Source organism: Mastigoproctus giganteus, chromosome 1, assembly GCF_048544385.1.
Source record: "Mastigoproctus giganteus isolate SK-2022 chromosome 1, ASM4854438v1, whole genome shotgun sequence".
Lineage (NCBI taxonomy): Eukaryota > Metazoa > Arthropoda > Arachnida > Uropygi > Thelyphonidae > Mastigoproctus > Mastigoproctus giganteus.
This window is the reverse complement of record NC_143575.1, coordinates 140796476-140816680: the sequence shown is the minus strand read 5'-3', so window position 1 is coordinate 140816680 and position 20205 is coordinate 140796476. Positions and strand designations below refer to the sequence as shown.

General features: G+C 36.7%; 1 protein-coding gene across 1 annotated transcript in view; it reads right to left on the bottom strand.

Moving 5' to 3' along the window:
• Rcd-1 (Required for cell differentiation 1) overlaps positions 1-20205 on the bottom strand; it is a 137890-nt gene that overhangs the window by 45453 nt on the left and 72232 nt on the right. The window contains exon 7 of the mRNA XM_090382407.1: positions 3996-4094. Coding sequence (XP_090238533.1) covers positions 3996-4094 — 99 coding nt within the window. The remainder of the gene's footprint in view (positions 1-3995; positions 4095-20205) is intronic.

Sequence of the window (20205 nt, the reverse complement as noted above, 5' to 3'; positions counted from 1 at the left end):
CTAAGTTTAATAATAGTGATGGCAGAGTCAACAAGGGGGGGGGGGTTGTGGGTTTGAGCATGGGTTGTTAACTCAGTGCAGGATTTACTTGTCCCGAAACTGTTGAAGTGGTAGTATGCGCTGGTATTGGAAGTCGTGGAGGAACCGAATTTGGTGGTAGTGCTGCCGATGTAACAGGTGTCGCAGTTTGGTTGGCATTTTATGAGATATTTGTGTGTATCTTTATAAGAATTAAACAGGGAATTTAGTTTATTGTAAGTAGAGAAGGTGAGGGAGATGTCGGTATCTTTGAATGTATGTCGGAATTGTGCTGCGAGTTCACATTGGTAAGGGAGAACTATGCGAGTATTTGTCTTGTCACTGTGTCTGGTGGGGTTCTTAATACTGTTTTTAACGGTGGGTATTGTGTGTTGGATGAGTTGAGTGGGGTAGCTCCTGGCTATGAATTTATCAGTAAGGTATTGAAGTTCATTGTGTAGATCGTTTTGTGAAGAGCTGAATTTGATAGCGTTGTAGATTTGGTTGTGTAGGACAGCTTTTTTGGTACTAAGGGGATGATGTGAAGTGAAATGTAGATATTTACCGGTGTGCCTGTTTTTTCTGAAAATCTTGGTATTTAAATGCATCTGTTGTATAAATAGTGAGATTAAGAAAATTAATCTGGTTGTCCGTTGCGATTTCGAGGGTAAGGTTTAGCCTGTCATGTATTGTATTGAATTTTAAAAAAAGATTGTCTATGGTTGTTCTGTTGCCTATTATTAGGATATCATCGGCGTAGTGTATGTATAATTTAATTTCAGAAGGGAAAGGTTGTAAAATTTGGTTTTCAACAGTGGCGAGATAAATTTCAGAAAGGGGGGTAGAAATGCCTAATGAAAACCAAATTTTACAACCTTTCCCTTCTGAAATTAAATTATACATACACTACGCCAATGATATCCTAATAATAGGCAACAGAACTACCATAGACAATCTTTTTTTAAAATTCAATACAATACATGACAGGCTAAACCTTACCCTTGAAATCGCAACGGACAACCAGATTAATTTTCTTAATCTCACTATTTATACAACAGACACATTTAAATACCAAGATTTTCAGAAAAAAACAGGCACACCGGTAAATATCTACATTTCACTTTACACCATCCCCTTAGTACCAAAAAAGCCAGTAAGACTTAAGACAGTAATAACTATCTTAACTAATTAATTATCCCTAGCATGAACAGATATTACTTGAAACTGGTAATATCTACTAATGCTAAGGATAACGGATAGGCAAGCCACCACTGTTTCCACTCAATGAACAGACAGTGATTTGAAAATTTTAAACTTTACTAAATAAAAGAAACCAGATCTGATACAACTATACTAAATTATAAGCATAATATGCTTCCTCTTTACTCATTATTAGATATTCACCCAAGGAATTAATCGTGGAAGCTACTACACATTTCATACCTATTAAGAAATATTGTTCAAGGTTTAGGCCTAAATGGTTGTCAACTCAACTAATGAGACTCGTGGCAGCGAAGAAAAATGCATGGGATGCATATAAATTATCAGGCGACACAGAAGTCTATGACAGATATAAGCTAGTTTGTAATCAAGTCTCAAAGGAGGTTAGGCAGGCGAAGGCAGGTTACGAGAAATATTTGGCAAAGGATGCTAAGAAAAACAGCAAGTATTTCTTTACTTATGTGGAGGAGAAATTGTTGAAGTTAAACATAAGAAAGGTACCTGGGATGGATAGGATATATCCAGTTATATTAAAGGAGGTGGCAAAGGAACTAAGCAAACCCTTAGCCATAATTATGAGAGCATCCTTGGACTCAGGGGAGATCCCCACAGACTAGAGATGTGCAAATGTATCCCCAATTCACAAAGGGGGATTGAAGGGTGACACGAGAAATTACAGAACAGTTAGTTTAACTTCTGTTCCAGGTAAAATAATGGAGTTATTGGTTAAAGATGCATTGCTGGATCATCTAGACAAGACTGCAGCAATAATTCAGACACAGCATGGATTTGTTAAGGGAATGTCTTGTCTGACAAATTTGATTGGATATTATGATGTGGTTACAAAAGAACTGGATGCAAAAAATAATTTTGATATCGTATACTTGGATTTCAGGAAAGCTTTGACACTGTTGCACATGGAAGACTACTGTACAAATTGGAGCAGAATGATATTAAGGGTAAGTTGCTATAATGGATAAAAGGATGGTTGAGTGGGAGAAGACAGAGGGTGGTAATCAATGGGTGCTGCTTCTTCAATGAGTGTAGCCAGGTGGGCAGGAGCAGCAGTGCATAGCACATGCTGCTTGATTAGACCGGGGTTCGAGCCCAGGACAACCAAATACGGAGGATGCGGAAAGGTCAGGTAATGACCACCGCATATTCCCGGAGCAATATGGCCTTAGTTGCTAATGCTCCTAAAAAACCAAAAAAAATAAAAAATAACAACAACAACAAGCTGCTCTTCGTGGACTAATATTAGGACTAACAGGGCTCGGTGTTGGGTCCACTGTTGTTATGTATATTTATCAATGATATCGATGAAGGTATATCAGGCTTAGTGTCGAAGTTTACAGATGATACAAAGGTTGTCAGGGTTGTTAATGACAGTAATGGCAGTGTTCTACTGCAACAGGATCTAGAAAATTTGGGAAGATGGGCTGAGGAAGTGGCAACTGAAGTTTAACATTGACAAATGCAAAGTACTGCATATGGGTAGAAGTAACCCCAGAGGAATGTACCAACTGTGTGGTACTACACTTAGGGTGGTAGAAAATGAAAGACCTGGGAGTAATTGTGTGCAGTCAAATATGAAGTTTTCTGAGCAATGCACACAGGCTGCCAGAGCAGGTAATGGGGTTTTGTCAATGATATACAGGAATTTTGCTAGCAGGGAAAAGGAGTTGATTGTCCCTCTGTATAAAGCAATGGTCAGGCCATGCCTTGAGTACTGCATACAGGTCTGGAGGCCTCATTTTAGGAAGGATGTAGATTTGCTTGAGCGTGTACAGAGAAGGGCAACAAAATTGGTGAGGGGAATGAAGGGATCCTCTTACCAAGAGGGGCTTAAGTTCTGCAAATTGCAGTGACTAGAGACTAGGCACCTGCAAGGTGATCTGATTGAGATGTATAAGGTCTTGAATGCATCTTGAATTCTGATGGGATTCTTCCACTTGTTCAAATTATGAACCTAAGGGGGCATAAATTCAAATTGAGGAAAGACAGCTGTAGAATAGATGTGCGGAAATTTGCCTTTAGCCAGCGGGTGGTTAATTGCTGGAACAAACTTCCATCTGTGATTGTGGAAGTTGATAGGCTAAATAAATTTAAGGAGAAACTGGACAAACATTTAGAAGGAATGTTGTGTGAAATTTTTTTTTTTTTTTGGCTGATGTTACATAAGCTCATACACTTGCTTTCTTGCATCACATGCAACTATTACTATTACCTGTCACCTGAGTTTCCTATTTTAATGCATGAACTACAATTAACCCTTTTTCTCTCCACCAGAACAGAAAATTATATAACAGTAAACAGAGGACTAAATAAAACATTTCTACTGATGAACAGTATTAAAATTCTGCAAGGATTTTTAAAGTAAGCACTTTGGAATTCAATGTTTGTGAAAATATAATGATATACTTTTGGGCCAGCCATAGCCCAGAAGTTAGTATGCATGGCTACAAGTAAGTAGGTTGAGGGTTTGATCTGGAACATTGCCACAAAAAATGTATAACCAACTGTGAATTGTGGCACCAAAAACTTGGCTGCCCTTAATAATTAATTCAATACATATGCTGTCACAATAAATTTGTACATTCTTCTGGCTTCTACTTCTTTGAGAATAAACAGAAATTTATATTTTGAGAGCAATGTCAAAAACCTAATAAATTCAATTTACAGTTTTGAAAACAATTAAAAAAAAAAAAAAGACTAATCTTAAAATGTATTATTTCATTTATAATAATTAAACTCACCAAGATCATTGCAACATGAGAAAACCTTTCATATGTTTGGCAAATATAGGATAAACCTGTTTCATCAAGTAAAATTTTCTGAAGGATGAATGTTGCCACCTGGAAATTAAAACACCACTATTGTACTGACATTTCTAAAAAATACAATAACTTTACTATATAACTGCAGGAGTACTTCAACACAGCAGTTGAAATCATATCAAAATTCATACATGTTACCTGCACTCAATTTTAATCATGCAGAGACTTTCTGCTCTCACTGAAGACCAATTGCCGAAGCTTTGTCTTCGGCAATTGCGTGGAATTAGATAAAAATATCATCGTCCACAGTTCTGCACCAGAATAAGCAAATCTCTTACTAAATTATAAGCATATTATACCTATAATTTAAAATCTGAAAGACCACTAGAAAAAGTTTTTCGAACTAACTGGCTTCTCATCAGCTGACACGTGATCTCTATTAGCAAAAATATGACAGACTATGAATAACGCTCTTGTCTAAATGAACAGCCAAGCACAATATATAAAACTTCCACACACTGCTTGGAAAAATTATGATTATATTTTTTAATGGTGTGTATTGAAGTAAAACTTAAGTAGACCAGTTGAAAAAATAGGGGTAATGTTTTGACACTGGCAACATCTTTAGTGGGGTTAGGTGAATTTTGTGTTATGGAAAAAAAAAAAAAAGTGGGATAACGTAACATATAATATAATCTATTACATGACATAACATAATAATGTTATTAATGTTAAGTCATAATATTCTCCAAACAAATCAAATTTCAACATGGAGAAGGTCCAAATGTAGACACATTATTAAAGTCAAACAATTCACCTAACTGTTCATATTACACAAGAAGTTATAGTTCCTTTGGAGAGTATTGTAGATGACTTCAGACAAAGCTAACATCAACATGTAGGAAGACCACGTGCACATCTTAAAAAATTTATAGTGTATAATATAAGAGACAGATATCATGAGAGTTCTGTCGTTATGGAAAACAAAGGGGTGCACTTACAAAGAAAGGCTTAAGTTCTGCAAGTTGCAGCATCTGGAGACTAGACACTGCGAGGTGATCTGGTCGAGGTATATAAGGCCTTGAATGGTTTGAGCAGGCTCAATGCTGACGAGATACTGCCACTTGCTCAGATTAAGAACCTGAGGGGACAGATTCAATTGAAAAAAAAAAAAAAAAGTTGTAGAATAGATGCTAGTTTGTTATTTGGTTTTTAGGAGCATTAGCAACTAAGGCCACATTGCTCCAAGATATGCGGTGGTCATTCCTTGACCTTTCCGCATCCTCAGTATTTGGTGGTGACGGGCTCGAACCCCGGTCTAATCAAGAAGCGTGTACTACGCAATGCTGCTCCTTCCCACCTGGCTACGAAGATACCTTAGAATAGATGTGAGGAAGTTTGCCTTTAGGTAGCTGGTAACTGATTGCTGGAACAGACTTCCATCTGTTGTTGTGTTGATAGCTTAAATAAATTTAAAGCTGAACTAGACAAACATTTGGAGTGACCGGAAAGGTGAAATGGGAAGGGGTTTTTTTTTTTTTTTTTTTGGCTGATTCTGTATAAGCTTGCTTTCTTGCATCATATGCCTCAATGTATGAGAGAATGTTGCCAACGTAAGAACTAGAAATTAGAAAAAAAAAAATTCAAAGACTAAAACTGCAGCACAATTTATGAAAGAATATTACCAACATAACAAAGAAAAATCAGAAGATAATCCCAAGACTTCTCAGCCTACTTTTAGAACCACTGCGCAATGTATGAGAGAACATTGCTAATGTAAGAAATAGAAATTAGAAGAAAATCCTTGGAGTTCCCACTCTAAATCCACCAGACAACATATGAGAGAATATCATGAATGAAACAAAGATTTACCAACAATTGATGACCCTCACCACAAACAAATTTTCGTTGCTATGCCAAAAATTACATAACAAGGCCTATAAAGAAATCAAAAGAAAAACTGATGATAATCCATTTAGGTATACTTGTGATATACATGACCAGTTATGGTTTAAATGGATTGAATGAAACCAGTTCCTGAATTGACAAACAAATCACTACTGAACAAAGCAAATAGTGGTGGAATGGAAGTGACAATCATAGGGCTGCCATCCATCCTCCTCATTTTCCCAGACATGTCCTCTTTTTTTTTTTTTTTTTTTTTACGTATCATGGACTGTCCGGGAGGAATTTCTAAAATTTTGAAAATCTCCAGAATTTTGGCTCTTAAAATTTGAAAATCTCCTGATCCTTATCATTCGTAAAATTTGTAAGGCGTACACCAATCAGCTTTGGGGAAGTAAATCAGAGATCCCAAGAATCTCCACTTCTGGCTGTAAACACAGATCAGATATTAAGGAGTTTGTTACGCGTTCAGGGTTATTCATTTTGTTCATGCAGTTTGACTTTTTCCCTCCATTTTTTTTTATTCTCTTTTACATTCTTAGCGAGTAGACAATTCAAAATAAATTTTCTCTTGTTATTTATTTTATCCAAAATTCATTCTAATTAAGTGAATTTATTCTAAATTAAAATTACTATTCCACATTTTTAAGAGATCTCACATTTTCTATTCTTCTTTCAGCAGTTCATATAAACAATAATTTGATACATCCAGCTTCAATTTGTCGTATTTATTTACAAGTAAGCATAGTTTTTGTGTGCAATATTATTTAATTACCAGTTGAAGTAATCAGTTACTTCAAATAATTTTTTTATTTCTACTATTTAAATTAAAATAATTCTTTAATTTACATAAATTCATATACCCATTATGCTGAAAAGGAAGTGCAAGTTTACAGACAACTTGAGGATAAAATATCCAGGTTTTCGAAAAGGAAGAGTAGATGAGGAGGCAGAATGCATTGCTTGCGGTTCCAAAAAGCTACATCTCAGTTGCTAACAAGGGTTCAGGTGATTTGGACATCCACATGAATTCAGAGAAACATAAGAAGAATGTGGATTGGAAAAATCTTGCAGCACGGTAACGACTTTTTAGTAAATGTCCCTAAAAAGCTTGATGCAATAGTTTCTGTTGCTGAAGGAACCCTTGCCTTTCATACAATGGCACATCACCACAGCTATAAATCAATGTCTTGTACAGCAGAATTATTAAAGTCAATATGCTCTAATTCAGATATCACTAGGAGGTTATCTTGTGCAAAAACAAAGACTGAAGCCATAATTAACTCTGTCTCAGCACTCCACTGAGGTGAAGAAGTTAAGTCCTTATAGAATGTACAGTTTTTTGGAGTTTCCACTGACGCCACTAATCATGAATTTCTGAAAATTTTCCATATTCTTGTGCATTATTTTGACTGGAAAATAGTGGCTCAAAGGTTCAGCTGATAGAATTAAATAGGAAGTCAGATGACACCTCACAGCTACTATTTCTGGCTATGTTTATGAGACCTTATGTAAAAGTGGCCTGGATAAGAAATGTATTGCATTGGTGGAGATAATTGTAACACCATGTTTGAAGGAGTGCAAAGATACAATGAAAATAACATACAGGCAATCCCCATATAACACAGTACTTCTACAACATGGTTTTTCTCTAACACAATTGATAAATTGCGGCAATCCTCGCACAACATGGTTATTGTTGTTATTTGATTTTTAGAAGCATTAGCAACTAAGGCCATATTGCTCCGGGAATATGCGGTGGTCATTCCCTGACCTTTCCGCATCCTCCGTATTTGGTGGTGCTGGCTCGAACCCGGTCTAAGCAAGAAGCGTGTGCTTTCCACTGCTGCTCCTTCCCACCTGGCTACGGAGGCACCTGCACAACATGGTACTCATATAACACGGTTTTGCTCTAACATGGTTAGAGAATTTCGGTAAACCTCACGTAACAGGGTATTTTTGAGCTTATGTGCGAAGAAAACCCTGCTATTATGTTGGATGTAATTTTTAAACATTTTCACTCTTTTTAAATCCTCGCTGTTGACTTGCTAGTAAAAAAAAAAAAAAAAAACTGAAAAATTCCTGTATTTTATTTTGTTCGGAAATTCCCGTGTTACATTCTGTGCTATTGAACTCTTGCTTGTTGAACTTGTGGAAAAATCTATATTTCAAGTTTGGGGTAGCACAACAGGCCATCCAAACGTTGAAGTTATGTTCTTACCACTACAGTTGTACTGGTTTAATACAACTTCTTTTATTCAGCCATTAGATCAAGGCATTATGTCCACCTTTAAAACTCATTACATTAGAAAATCATTAAAATGGATTTTGGAAAAAAATTGATTCCGAATCTATTGAAGTAATGGAGGCATGGAAACATTTCTCAATTGTGGACTGTATCAGAATCATAGCTTTATCACTGAAAGAAATAAAACTGTCAATGTTAAATGCATATGGAAAAATGTATGGCTAGAGTCAGTTCATTCAGGATATGGTCGAACCGGCAGAAAACTGAATCAGTGTGATAGAAGAGCTTGTTACATATATGACCACTGAAGCCCTCGTGGGTAGCACAGTTGACAGGATCACCCTCCTCCCCACACTGGGTGTAAAAGACCAGAGTTCGAATCCAGTCAATGGTGGGAGGAATTTTTATGGGTATTTTTCACAACGTGGCTGAGTTAGTCGGGCTCGGGTGAGGATAGCATGGTTTTTTCTCCCGGAAACTTAGGGTTTTTCATTCAGAAAAACAGAAAATCGACTACAGAACACTTACAATTTATAGACAATATACATGGCCTTAGTCGCTGATGCTCCTAAAAAAAATAAAAAAAAGGTATGATTACTGAAGGCATTCAAGAATTACTGGCAGTAAAAGAGGCTGGCGAAGTGGATTTGGTGGAAATGGCATCAAAGGTAAAACCAAATCAATTTAGAGGATGACAGCACAGATGAAAATAATAAACTTCCAAATTTTACACTAAAAAGCATATGGAAAGGCATAATGTTAGCCGAGCAATTAGAATCTTATTTTTTTGAATGCAGATTCTTGAATGAAAGGAGCCCCAAGTTCAAAAGGGAGCTTCAAAAATGCTTAGTTCCACATGATGAAATTCACAGATTTATCAAGCAAAAGCAAACAAACCCAGATTACTGATTTTTTAAAGAGAGTAGAAGATACACGAAATCTAGAATGGTGTATTTTTGTTAGTTTGTTTAACATTTTATTAACAAAAGAGTGAATTTTTCTTAGTCCCATATAACACAGTTTCGCACAACACGACATTTTATAGAAACCGAACTAACGTGTTACCTGTATTTTCAAATGATTATTTGGGTCGAACGTTAATAGAATGGGCTGCCCTGCCCACATTCTGCATAACTGTACCCAACATGGAGCAGATACAATTGATATAGAAATTAACTCCACTGTTCTTACTATTTTTAATTATTTCAGTGTCTACTGTATGTGTTGAAAACCTAAAAAAAACTGCGAATTTACAGTTTACCTATAAAATATTTCTGTATCATAGCAGAACATGCTGGCTTTTTCTATTACCTGCAATTGAAAGGATTATAAGTATTTATCCAGCCTTAAGGTGTTTCCTTTTTGTCTCAAGAAAATCCCAAGATTTTAAAACTTTTCTTTGAAGATGAGTTTAGTGAAACTTATCTTGTTCATTGTCAAACTGTAATGTCAGTCTTAAATTCACATATAATGAGCATTGAAAGGAATGACAATCCTTTGATAGAAGTTATTGAAGTTCTTGCTTCCGTAAGGGATATTCTGTCAGAAAGAAGTAAATGTCAGTTCATTTCCCTCAAAGTGAAGGAAATATTGGAGAAGAGGGATATACATAGTTTTCAATGGAGTTTTCAATGTTGTTGTTATTTGGTTTTTAGGAGCATTAGCAAATAAGGCCATATTGCTCCAGGGATATGCAGTGATCATTCCCTGACCTTTCCGCATCTTCTGTATTTGGTGTTCACAGGCTCGAACCCCGGTCTAATCAAGAAGTGTGTGCTATGCACTGCTGCTCCTGCCCACCGGCGTTTTCAAAAGAAATGTCCAGAACTTATATTCATCATGCACTGAATACTTGGACATGTGGTTGAAACCACTGGAAGAAGTTTCTTAATTCAGGTGGATGTCTTTAAGAGAGCCACTTGAATGGAATAGTATGGTTTCAACAATTAGGCAACTTCGTACAGAATTAGGATGTGTGGATGAGGTGAAGTGCTTTGATCAGTTTTGAAATTTAAGAAAAATTTGTAGTGGAAATTAAGGATAATGATGTTTCTGTTCCTTGTAACGTTAGATGGGCTAATTATTTTAGCCACTATAAGAATGAAGAGTTTTTCCCCCAGAGCTGTTAAAATAATTGCTCAATTTTTCTTTTCCATACCTTCACATAACGTATTTATTGAAAGACTTCAATGATGGAGGTGCAGTGGTCTAAGGATAGAAACTCATTTACTGTGGATTCTTTAACGGACTAAACTTATAAAATTCAATTTCAGTGACATGCTGTGTAAATATTTCCATCCATATTTACCCAAAAACACAGATTTACAGTGAAAAATTGCATCAGTGAAAAATATAAAAAGAAATATAGAGAACAGCAAATAAATTACACTGAGAAAAATAGAAGTACAGTCGAACTTGGTTATAATGAGCACAGAAATAACGAGATCACGGCTGTAACGAGCAAAAAGCCATAATGAATGCGTATACCCATACAATCGCTCACTGTTATAACAAGTGTACTACATGGATATATCGAAAAAATTTTAGTAACTATGCAAACATTTTTAATTGCTCGGGTAGTCATAAAACCCCAATTCCTGGAATAGATGAAAATGTAAAGGGCGACTTAACTTTATGACCACCTGCATCAGATTAGAAGCCGGTTTATAACCTTATCCTTCCAGGGACGGGGCTATACAATAGTGCACTGGCATTCCGCCTCTTGCATTACCCTATTTACAGATTGTCTTGTATTTGCTGAACCATAAATTTATTTTGGGACTTTTAAGAATATTCTAAATAGGACTTCTAAGAACTTTGTATGCAGATCACTTTATCATTTTAAAGTAAAATCAGTTAGAAACGAATCCTTCCTTCAGAAACATGTCTACTAACAAAAGAAAGTGTCTCTCGATTCGCAAAAAAGATGAAATTATTCATGAGTTAGAACGTGATGCAAAAAATGTTGTAGTGTGTAAAAAAATTTCTTTGTCCTCTTCAAGTGTATTGATATTGTGGAAGAATAAAGATGTTTACGTATCGTAACTGGAAAAGAACATAACTGGAAAAAAAAAAATTTTTTTTTTTTTTTTAGAGAGAGTGTGAGGTTACAAACATTGATGAAGCATTGCTTCAATGGTTCACCACACAAATAGATTTTTAATAGACGGTAAGATATTGAAAGCTCAAGCAGAAAATTTTTCTAAACAATTTGGACGCAACAATTTTGTGTGTAACAACAGTTGGCTGGATCAATTTAAAAAAACGACATAACACTGTTTATGCAAAAATTCTCGAGCTGCAGATCTAATAATGGCAAAAATGGATTGGCCATGTTCGGGCAGAAATCAGGAAAGATTTTAATGGTGAAGACATCTACAATGGTTGTGCTACTGCAACAGGATATAGAAAATTTGGGCAGATGGGCTGAGAAGTGGCAACTGAAGTTTAACTTTCACAAATGCAAATTTGACAAGTACTGCATATGGGTAGAAGTAACCCCAGAGAAATGTAACAACTGTATGGTACTACACTTAGGGTGGTAAAAAACGAAAAAGACCTGGGAGTGATTGTACAATCAGGTATAAAGTTTTCTGAGCAATGCAGAAAGGCTGCCGGAGTAAGTCAAGGGGTATTGTCAACGATATACAGGAATTTTGCTAACAGGGAAAAGGAGGTGATTATCCCTTTGTATAAGACAATGGTTAGTCCTTGAGTATTGCGTACAGGTCTGGAGGACTCATTTTAGGAAGGATGTAGAGTTGCTTGAGCGTGTACATTGGTGAGGGGAACGAAGGGATCCTCTTACCAAGAGAGGCTTTAAGTTCTGCAAATTGCAGCAGCTGGAGATTAGGCACATGTGAGGTGATCTGATTGAGGTATATAAGGCCTTAAATGGGTTGAGCACGCTGAATTTTGATGGGATTCTTACGCTTGCTCAAATTATGAACCTGAAGGAGCATAAATTCAAATTGAGGAAAGACAGTTGTAGAATAGATGTGCGGAAATTTGCCTTTAGCCAGCGGGTGGTTAACTGCTGGAACAAACTTCCATCTGTCATTGTGGAAGTTGATAGCTTAAATAAATTCAAGGAAGAACTGGACAAACTTTTAGAGCGAATGGTTGTGTGAATTTTTTTTTTTTGGCTGATGCTACATAAGCTCATACACTTGCTGTCTTTACAATTACATCTTCACATCAAATTTTAAGTAATTATATTATTTATAATAAGCTAATATTTTAGCTTATAGGCAACTTGCTATTATACAGCCCAGTTAATGCTACAAGCATTAACAGTGTTTGTTACAAAATTAAAATTTATTTGCATTGTTATTTTATGACTGTTAAAAAAACTGTCATATGCCAGCATTATAAAATACAGTAATTTTAAGAAATGACCTTATTTGAGAAGTGAATACTTAACAGAGCACTGGCACAAATAGTTGTGGATATGATTGTTTTGCTTTTTTGAGCATCTCTCTCTCTCTCTCTCTCTCTCTCTCTCTCTCTCTCTCTCTCTCTCTCTCTCTCTCTCTCTCTCTAATTTGATCTGCCTATTGAGAAGGTTTTGAACTTTTTTTTAAAAGAGGCCAGTTTGCAGAATGATAGTAAAAGAATTTTTCTTGAAAAAAGTATTAGTACTGCCTGGTATTAATATAACTCACCAGTGTTCTTGGCCTTTTAAATAGCAGAAGAATACAGATTTTATGAAAGGACACATTTTCACACAGAATGATTTGTGTCAAGGTATAATAATATATTACATTACACCCTGCACAGGATATATATTATTGCCTGTGCTTACAACTTCATTATAACTATTTTGTGGCTGTACACAATCTCATACTTGTATGTACTATGTACTTTACCCATCAAGCCACATACAGCTAAAATATTGTGATTTCAGTTTAGAAAAGTTATGTATACAAGATGTAAGCTCCTGAATTTCCATTATCAGGCCAAAGGAAATGTTGTCAGGGAACTTTTCCAGGTTTATTACTGCTACCGAATTGAACTGAAGCTGAATACTTTGTACTGCTAGAGCTAGTGAGTTAAAAAAAAACTGCAGCCATTATCAACCCACTGCAAGATGGAAGCCTCCTCAACAATTCATGCTGAGGGAAATGGACCATAATCTGCCACGCTGGTCCAGTGCGGGTTGAGAACGACCGTATTTAGCAGTCAGGGGCTTGAACCCTGTCTACTCAAAGAACGTATGCTACTGCACTAGCGCTCCTGACCACTTGGCTATGGAGAGCTAGTGAGTTAGACAGAACTAATTGCTTCACTCACTCACTAATAATTTTTATATGGAAAATTTCTTTATCTATCCCAAATAGTGTGGATGGAGATATTATATTTTGGGACATGGGTTTCGAGATTGGTCAGAGAGTAATTTCTCTTAGAACTGAGAAGGTGAAAATTAGTCATTGTAGCATATGTGGTGGTTGAGCTTCCTGCATATTTCCTTAAATGCCAAAAGCAAAGGCAGGATAACAGAAATGGATTGCTTTTAACTGGATTTTGTTTTGTAATGTTTGTAATTAGACTTTTACACTAATAAATAATATATTACCCCAGTGACTCACATCTGGTGAATATGGGCTTGGCACACCCAGGGTCCTGAGCTGGATATCATCATTCTTCTTCTCTTCTTGATGATTTCCTTCTACTTCTGACTCTCTCTCTCTCTCTCTCTCTCTCTCTCTCTCTCTCTCTCTCTCTCAGGGTAGCTCGGGAATTTTTTTTTTTTTTTTTTTGGCTTGTGCAGCATAAGCCTCAGGCTTCCTTATACCATATAGCTAATAATAATCACATGCCTCTATTACTATTACTTGCCTCAGTTCCTTCAAAAAATTGACTAATGTGTCCATTGCACTTCGAGCTTGTGAGATTGTCGGCATAGATTTTGATTCACTTTCAATTGTCATCGTATCACCATCACATCCATCATCTTTGTGTGCACAGCATCTATAATGTCACTCTCTGTAGAAAGACCATTAGTTAATAAGCTGTCATTGACTTGTACAAATTCATCGATGTTATCTATATTAAAACCAGTTGCCTCCCAAACATCAGCATGTTCAGGAGGCAACTAGAGGGAGTAATATTCTTGAACTGATTATCAGTAGTGATTCTTTATGCATTAAGAATCTGCAGATAAAGGAACCACTAGGTGGCAGTGATCACAGAGTGCTGAAGTGGGATTTACTCAAGGAGGTAACTACCATCAGGGGTAAAGGGAAGGGTTATTGCTTTCGTAAAGGTGACTACGATGGTCTGAGACAGTATTTAAATTCTATACAGTGGGACCAACTGATGATGTTACCAACAGCAAACTCAAAATGGGAAGCAGTCAAAGAACTTATCTTGGAAGCTACTAGGCTTTACATACCAACAAAGAAATATTGTTCAAGGTTTAGGCCTAAATGGATGTCAGATGAACTAATGAAACATATGGCAGAGAAGAAAAAATGCATGAGATACATATAAATTAATGGGTGACATGGAAGCCTATGATAGATATAAGCTGGTCTGTAACCAAGTCACAAAGGAGATTAGGCAGGCAAATGCAGATTATGAGAAATCCTTGGCAAAAGATGCTAAGAAAAACAGAAAAGAGTTCTTTACCTATTTAAACTCTAGCAGGAAAAGGATGAAACAGATTAGTGCACTGGATATTGATGGTTTAACTGTTGATTGATCCTGCTCAGGTGGCTAACAAACTAAATGAGCATTTGCATCTACATTCACACGAGGAGTTATTAAGGATTTAAAATGACAGAAGGTTATCAAATTGTAGCAGGGTGCTTATTGATGCTGTAATAAGTGAGAGCAAAGTGGAGGAGAAATTGTTGAAGTTAAACATAAGAAAGGCACATAAGAAAGAAAGGTGGGATCTATCCAGTTATATTAAAGGAGGCAGCAAAGGAAGTAAGCAAACTATTAGCCATAATTATGAGAGCTTCCCTGGACTCAGGGGAGGTAACCATAGACTGCAGATGTGCAAATGTGACTCCAATTCACAAAGGAGGATCAAAGGCTGACACAAGTAATTATAGACCTGTGAGTTTAACTTCTGTTTTCCGGAAAAATTAATGGAGGCACTGGTTAAAGAAGCACTGCAGAATCATCTAGACAAGACTTCAGTTATAGCTTGGAGACAGCATGGTTTTGTTAAGGGAAAGTCTTGCCTGACCAATTTAATTGGATACTATGATGCAGTCACAAAGGAACTGGATGCAGGGAATAACTTTGATATTATATATTTGATATTATGATGCTCTGCGGTACTACACTGACAGAGGTGGAGAATGAAAAGGACCCGGGGGTAATTGTGCAGGCAGATATGAAGTTCTCTGAGCAGTGCAGACGAGCTGCAAGAGTAGCTCATGGTGTCTGGTCAATGATATACAGGAATTTTTCTAGCAGGGATAGGGAGGTGATTGTTCCCTTGTATAAAGCAATGGTTAGGCCACATCTTGAGTACTGTATACAGGTATGGAGGCCTCATTTCAAGAAGGATGTAGAGCTGCTGGAACGGGTACAGAGAAGGTCAACAAGATTAGTGAATGGAACAAAGGGTTGCTCTTACGAAGAAAGGCTTAAGTTTTGCAAATTGCAGAGTCTGGAGGGCACCAGCGAAGTGATCTGATAGAGGTGTATAAGGCTTTGAATGGTTTGAGCATGCTCAATGCGATTCTTCATCTTGCTCAGAATAATCACCTCAGAGGGCATAAATTCAAATTGAGGAAGGACAGATGTCGGATAGATGTGCGGAAATTTGCCTTTGGCCAGCGGGTGGTTGGTGGAACCGACTTCCATCACTTGTTGTTGAAGTTGATAGCCTAAACAAATTTAAGGTTCAACTGGACAGGTATTTCGAATGAATGGAGGGGTGAAATGGGAGTGGTGTTTTTTTTTTTTTTTTTTGGCTGATGCTGAATAAGCTTGCTTTCTTGCATCATATGCCTCTACTAATGCTATTTGGATCTTAGGAAGGTTTTTGATACTGTTGCACACAGAAGACTGCTGCAGAAATTGGAGCAGTGTGGCATTGGAGGCAAATTGCTGCTATGGATTAAGGGATGGTTGAGGCGGAGAAGACAGAGAGTGGTAATCAACGGACACTGCTCATCGTGGACTAATGTTATTAGTGGAGTCCCTCAGGGTTCAGTGTTGGGTCCATTGTTGTTTTCTGTATTTATAAATGATATTGATGAAGGTATATCAAGCTTAAGGTCCAAGTTTGCAGACGATACAAAAGTTGGCAGGGTTCTTAGGGACACTACTGACAGTATGCTGCTGCTGCAACAGGATCTGGAAAGGTTGAGCAGATGGGCTGAGAAGTGGCAACTGAAGTTTAACATTGACAAATGTAAAGTACTACATAGGGGAAACAGTAACCCCAGAGCAACGTATCAACTCTGTGGTACTACACTGACAGTGGTAGAGAATGAAAAGGACCTGGGGATAATTGTGCAGGCAGATATGAAGTTCTCTGAGCAGTGCAGACAGGCTGCAAGAGTAGCTCATGGTGACTTGTCAATGATATACAGGAATTTTTCTAGCAGGGATAAGGAGGTGATTATCCCCTTGTATAAGACAATGGTCACACCACACCTTGAGTACTGTATACAGGTCTGGAGGCCTCATTTCAAGAAGGATGTAAAGCTGCTGGAATGAGTACAGAGAAGGGCAACAAGATTAGTGAATGGAACAAAGGGTTGCTCTTACGAAAACAGGCTTAAGTTTTGCAAATTACAGTTTCTGGAGACTAGGCACCGGCGAGGTGTATAAAGCCTTGAATGGTTTGAGCATGCTCAATGCCAATGGGATTCTTTCTCTTGCTCAGAATAATCACCTGAGAGGGCATAAATTCAAATTGAGGAAAGAGAGATGCAGGATAGATGTGCGGAAATTTGCCTTTAGCCAGCGGGTAGTTGGTTGGTGGAACAGACTTCCATCTCTTGTTGCGGAAGTTGATAGCCTAAATAAATTTAAGGACAGGTATTTCAAACAAATGGAGGGGTGAAATGTGAGTGGGGTTTTTTTTTTTTTTTTTTTGGCTGATGCTGCATAAGCTTGCTTTCTTGCATCATATGCCTCTATTAATGCTAATGGTAATGCTAAAACCTACAATGTTGTTACATAGCAACCATTCGGATAATGGTAAGTTGTTTTCTTTGTTTCCATCTTCTTCATCTACAGCTGAAATTTCATTTGAATTTAATATCGATTTCTTGAAGCAATTCGATATGGTTGTCAAAGTAACATTGTTCCACGCATAATTCAATAAATTTGTAGCATCCAATACTGATATAAACTCAATAAGTTTCTGTTCTCTTTAACTGATCAGATGTAGAACTAGAAATGTTTTATAAAATCCTTTCAAACTCTTGATTATATCTGTCCAAAAAACAGTAAACATTGGTTGTAAAATTGATGTCGCATTGGGAGGCAGAAACACTAGCTTAATGTTGGGCAAATTTTGAATCTGGGGATGTGCAGGACATTTATCAACTAACAAAATATTTTTCTTCTTTTTGAAGAAGAATAATTAGCAGAGATCTTCAAGGAAGTTACCTTCAAGAAAAGGCCAGGAGTGATCAAAACTTTCTTTCTACGGCCGTCACTGTGACAAGAGTTGGGTATATAGATATGACCCAGAAACCAAGCAACACTCATACCAGTGGAAGGGCCCATCTTCACCCCGACCGAAGAAATCCCGACAAATGAGGAGCAATGTGAAGTCCATGCCGATCTGTTTTTTGGACACTGACAAGCTTATCCATACAGAATTCATCTCTCCTGGCCAGACCGTCAACACAAAAAGTTCTACTGCAACGTCCTGCGGCAGTTAAGGAAGCTGTCAGGAGGAAACATAAAGAGAAGTAGTACAAAATGAACTGGGTCCTTTATCATGATAATGCGCCAACCCACACATACCTCACTTTGGCAGTTTTTGGTATCAAACAACATGACAATCGTCCCCCACCCCCTTATTCACCAGACTTAGCCCTATGCGACTTCCTCTTCCCAAGAATGAAAATTAAGCTGAAGGGTCAAGGATTTGACAGCGTAGAGGATAACCAAACCAAATCACAGGTGGTGCTGAACACTAAAGTCGAAGAAGGAATTTCAGGACCCATTCAAATCATGGGAGAGGCGCTGGCAGTGGCAGACTGGTCAGGGTGTCAGCTTGCCCGATGGCAAGCTGACACCTTGACAATATATTAAAAATGTTAATGACCTTTTAGTAGCTTGAAAATATAATAGAAGTTCCAATATTATTACTGTATGCAACTAAAATTTACGTTATATTACTGTTTTAATAAAAAAATTTTAATAAAATCATTTTTCGAGGATACTTTACATTTAAGAATATAATAAATAACTCTGAAAAAATAATTCTGATTCAGGTTATGTGAGGCCGACACATACGTTATGTAGGCTCGGATCTTTACTATTGCAGCTGCGCAATGAAGCTTAGCTGGGAATCCCAGCTTGGGATCATGATGTGTTAAAAATATGTTAAAAATGTTAATGACCTTTTAGTAGTTTGAAAATATAATAGAAGTTCCAATATTATTACTGTATGCAACTAAAATTTACGTTATATTACTATTTTAATAAAATCATTTTTTGAGGATACTTTATATTTAAGAATATAATCATCCCAGTGGAAGGGCCCATCTTCGCCACGACTAAAGAAATCCCGACAAATGAGGAGCAAATAACTCTGAAAAAATAATTCTGATTCGGGTTATATGAGGCCGATGCATATGTTATATAGGCTCGGATCTTTACTATTGTGACTGCGCAATGAAGCTTAGCTGGGAATCCCAGCCTGAGATTGTGACGTGCAACCGGAGTCAACTTTGTATCGTACTACTGCATACATTGTAAAGACAGCAAATATTTTTCACTGTGTCAGCATCAGTTTAAGTGTGCTTCGTCAGCTCTTCACCTCGTGTTTGCTGTGTTTTATGTTTTATAAAAGGTATGTATTTAATTAATATTTTTTATATACTGTGGCCCTATGCCCTTTAATTTAAATATAATGTATTTTCTTTTATTGTATAAAATTAGTATAAAAATACTAGGTAGTAAATATATTTAAGCTGCAGTCTCAAATAATAATATACATACGCATAATGCAAGTTCAATAAATAATATATATGCATAATGCAAGTTCAATAAATAATGATTCCTTTTATTTACTCTACAATTAAAATTACTGTGAATGTTAAAATTGTTGTTAATAACAGATGCATAACATATTTCCATTGATGTGTTCTTGCGGCGAGGTCCATTATGTATTTCTAGCAGAAATGCATAATGGACCTCACTACCGTACTGTAGAAATTTTCTACAATACGCTACAACAGTTTACAAACAAAATGTCTACATTTTGTTTGTAAACTATAATAATAACAACAATAATAATAATAAACAATAATAACAACAACTTATTATCATCAAATGCAAACGTAAAAATAGCCAACTTATAGCAACTTATAGCCAACTTAAATAACCAACTTATTTAGTATATGCTGTATTAAGCCAACTTAATACAGCATATATTAAATGTTGGATTCAACATTTAATTGTAGATGTTCATTTTTCCCAATGTGGAGTATTTTTAATTAAGTTTTAATTTCAGGAATATTACCCCTACCAGCATGGAAAAGAAAAAGCAAAAATCTGGATCACTGAAACGTAAAGAGCGACAAGAAGCAGAAAGGCAGGAATCAGCCAAGTAATGCAGGTCTATTACAGATTTTATAATACCACAACCACCATCCACATCAACGTACAATTCCGCAACAAATAATCAAGAAGCAAGAAACAATGCTCATGGTGATGATGCAATGACTTGTGAGTTACAAGAACACGAAAGAGCTACTTTGAATGTAGAGACAAATACAACAGCATCCTTTACTCACCAACCCAGGCCCAGTACTTCTTCTGGCTTCATTGTTCCGGTATCTGTACTACCTGTAGTTGCAACATCCGAACACATAGCTTCAACTA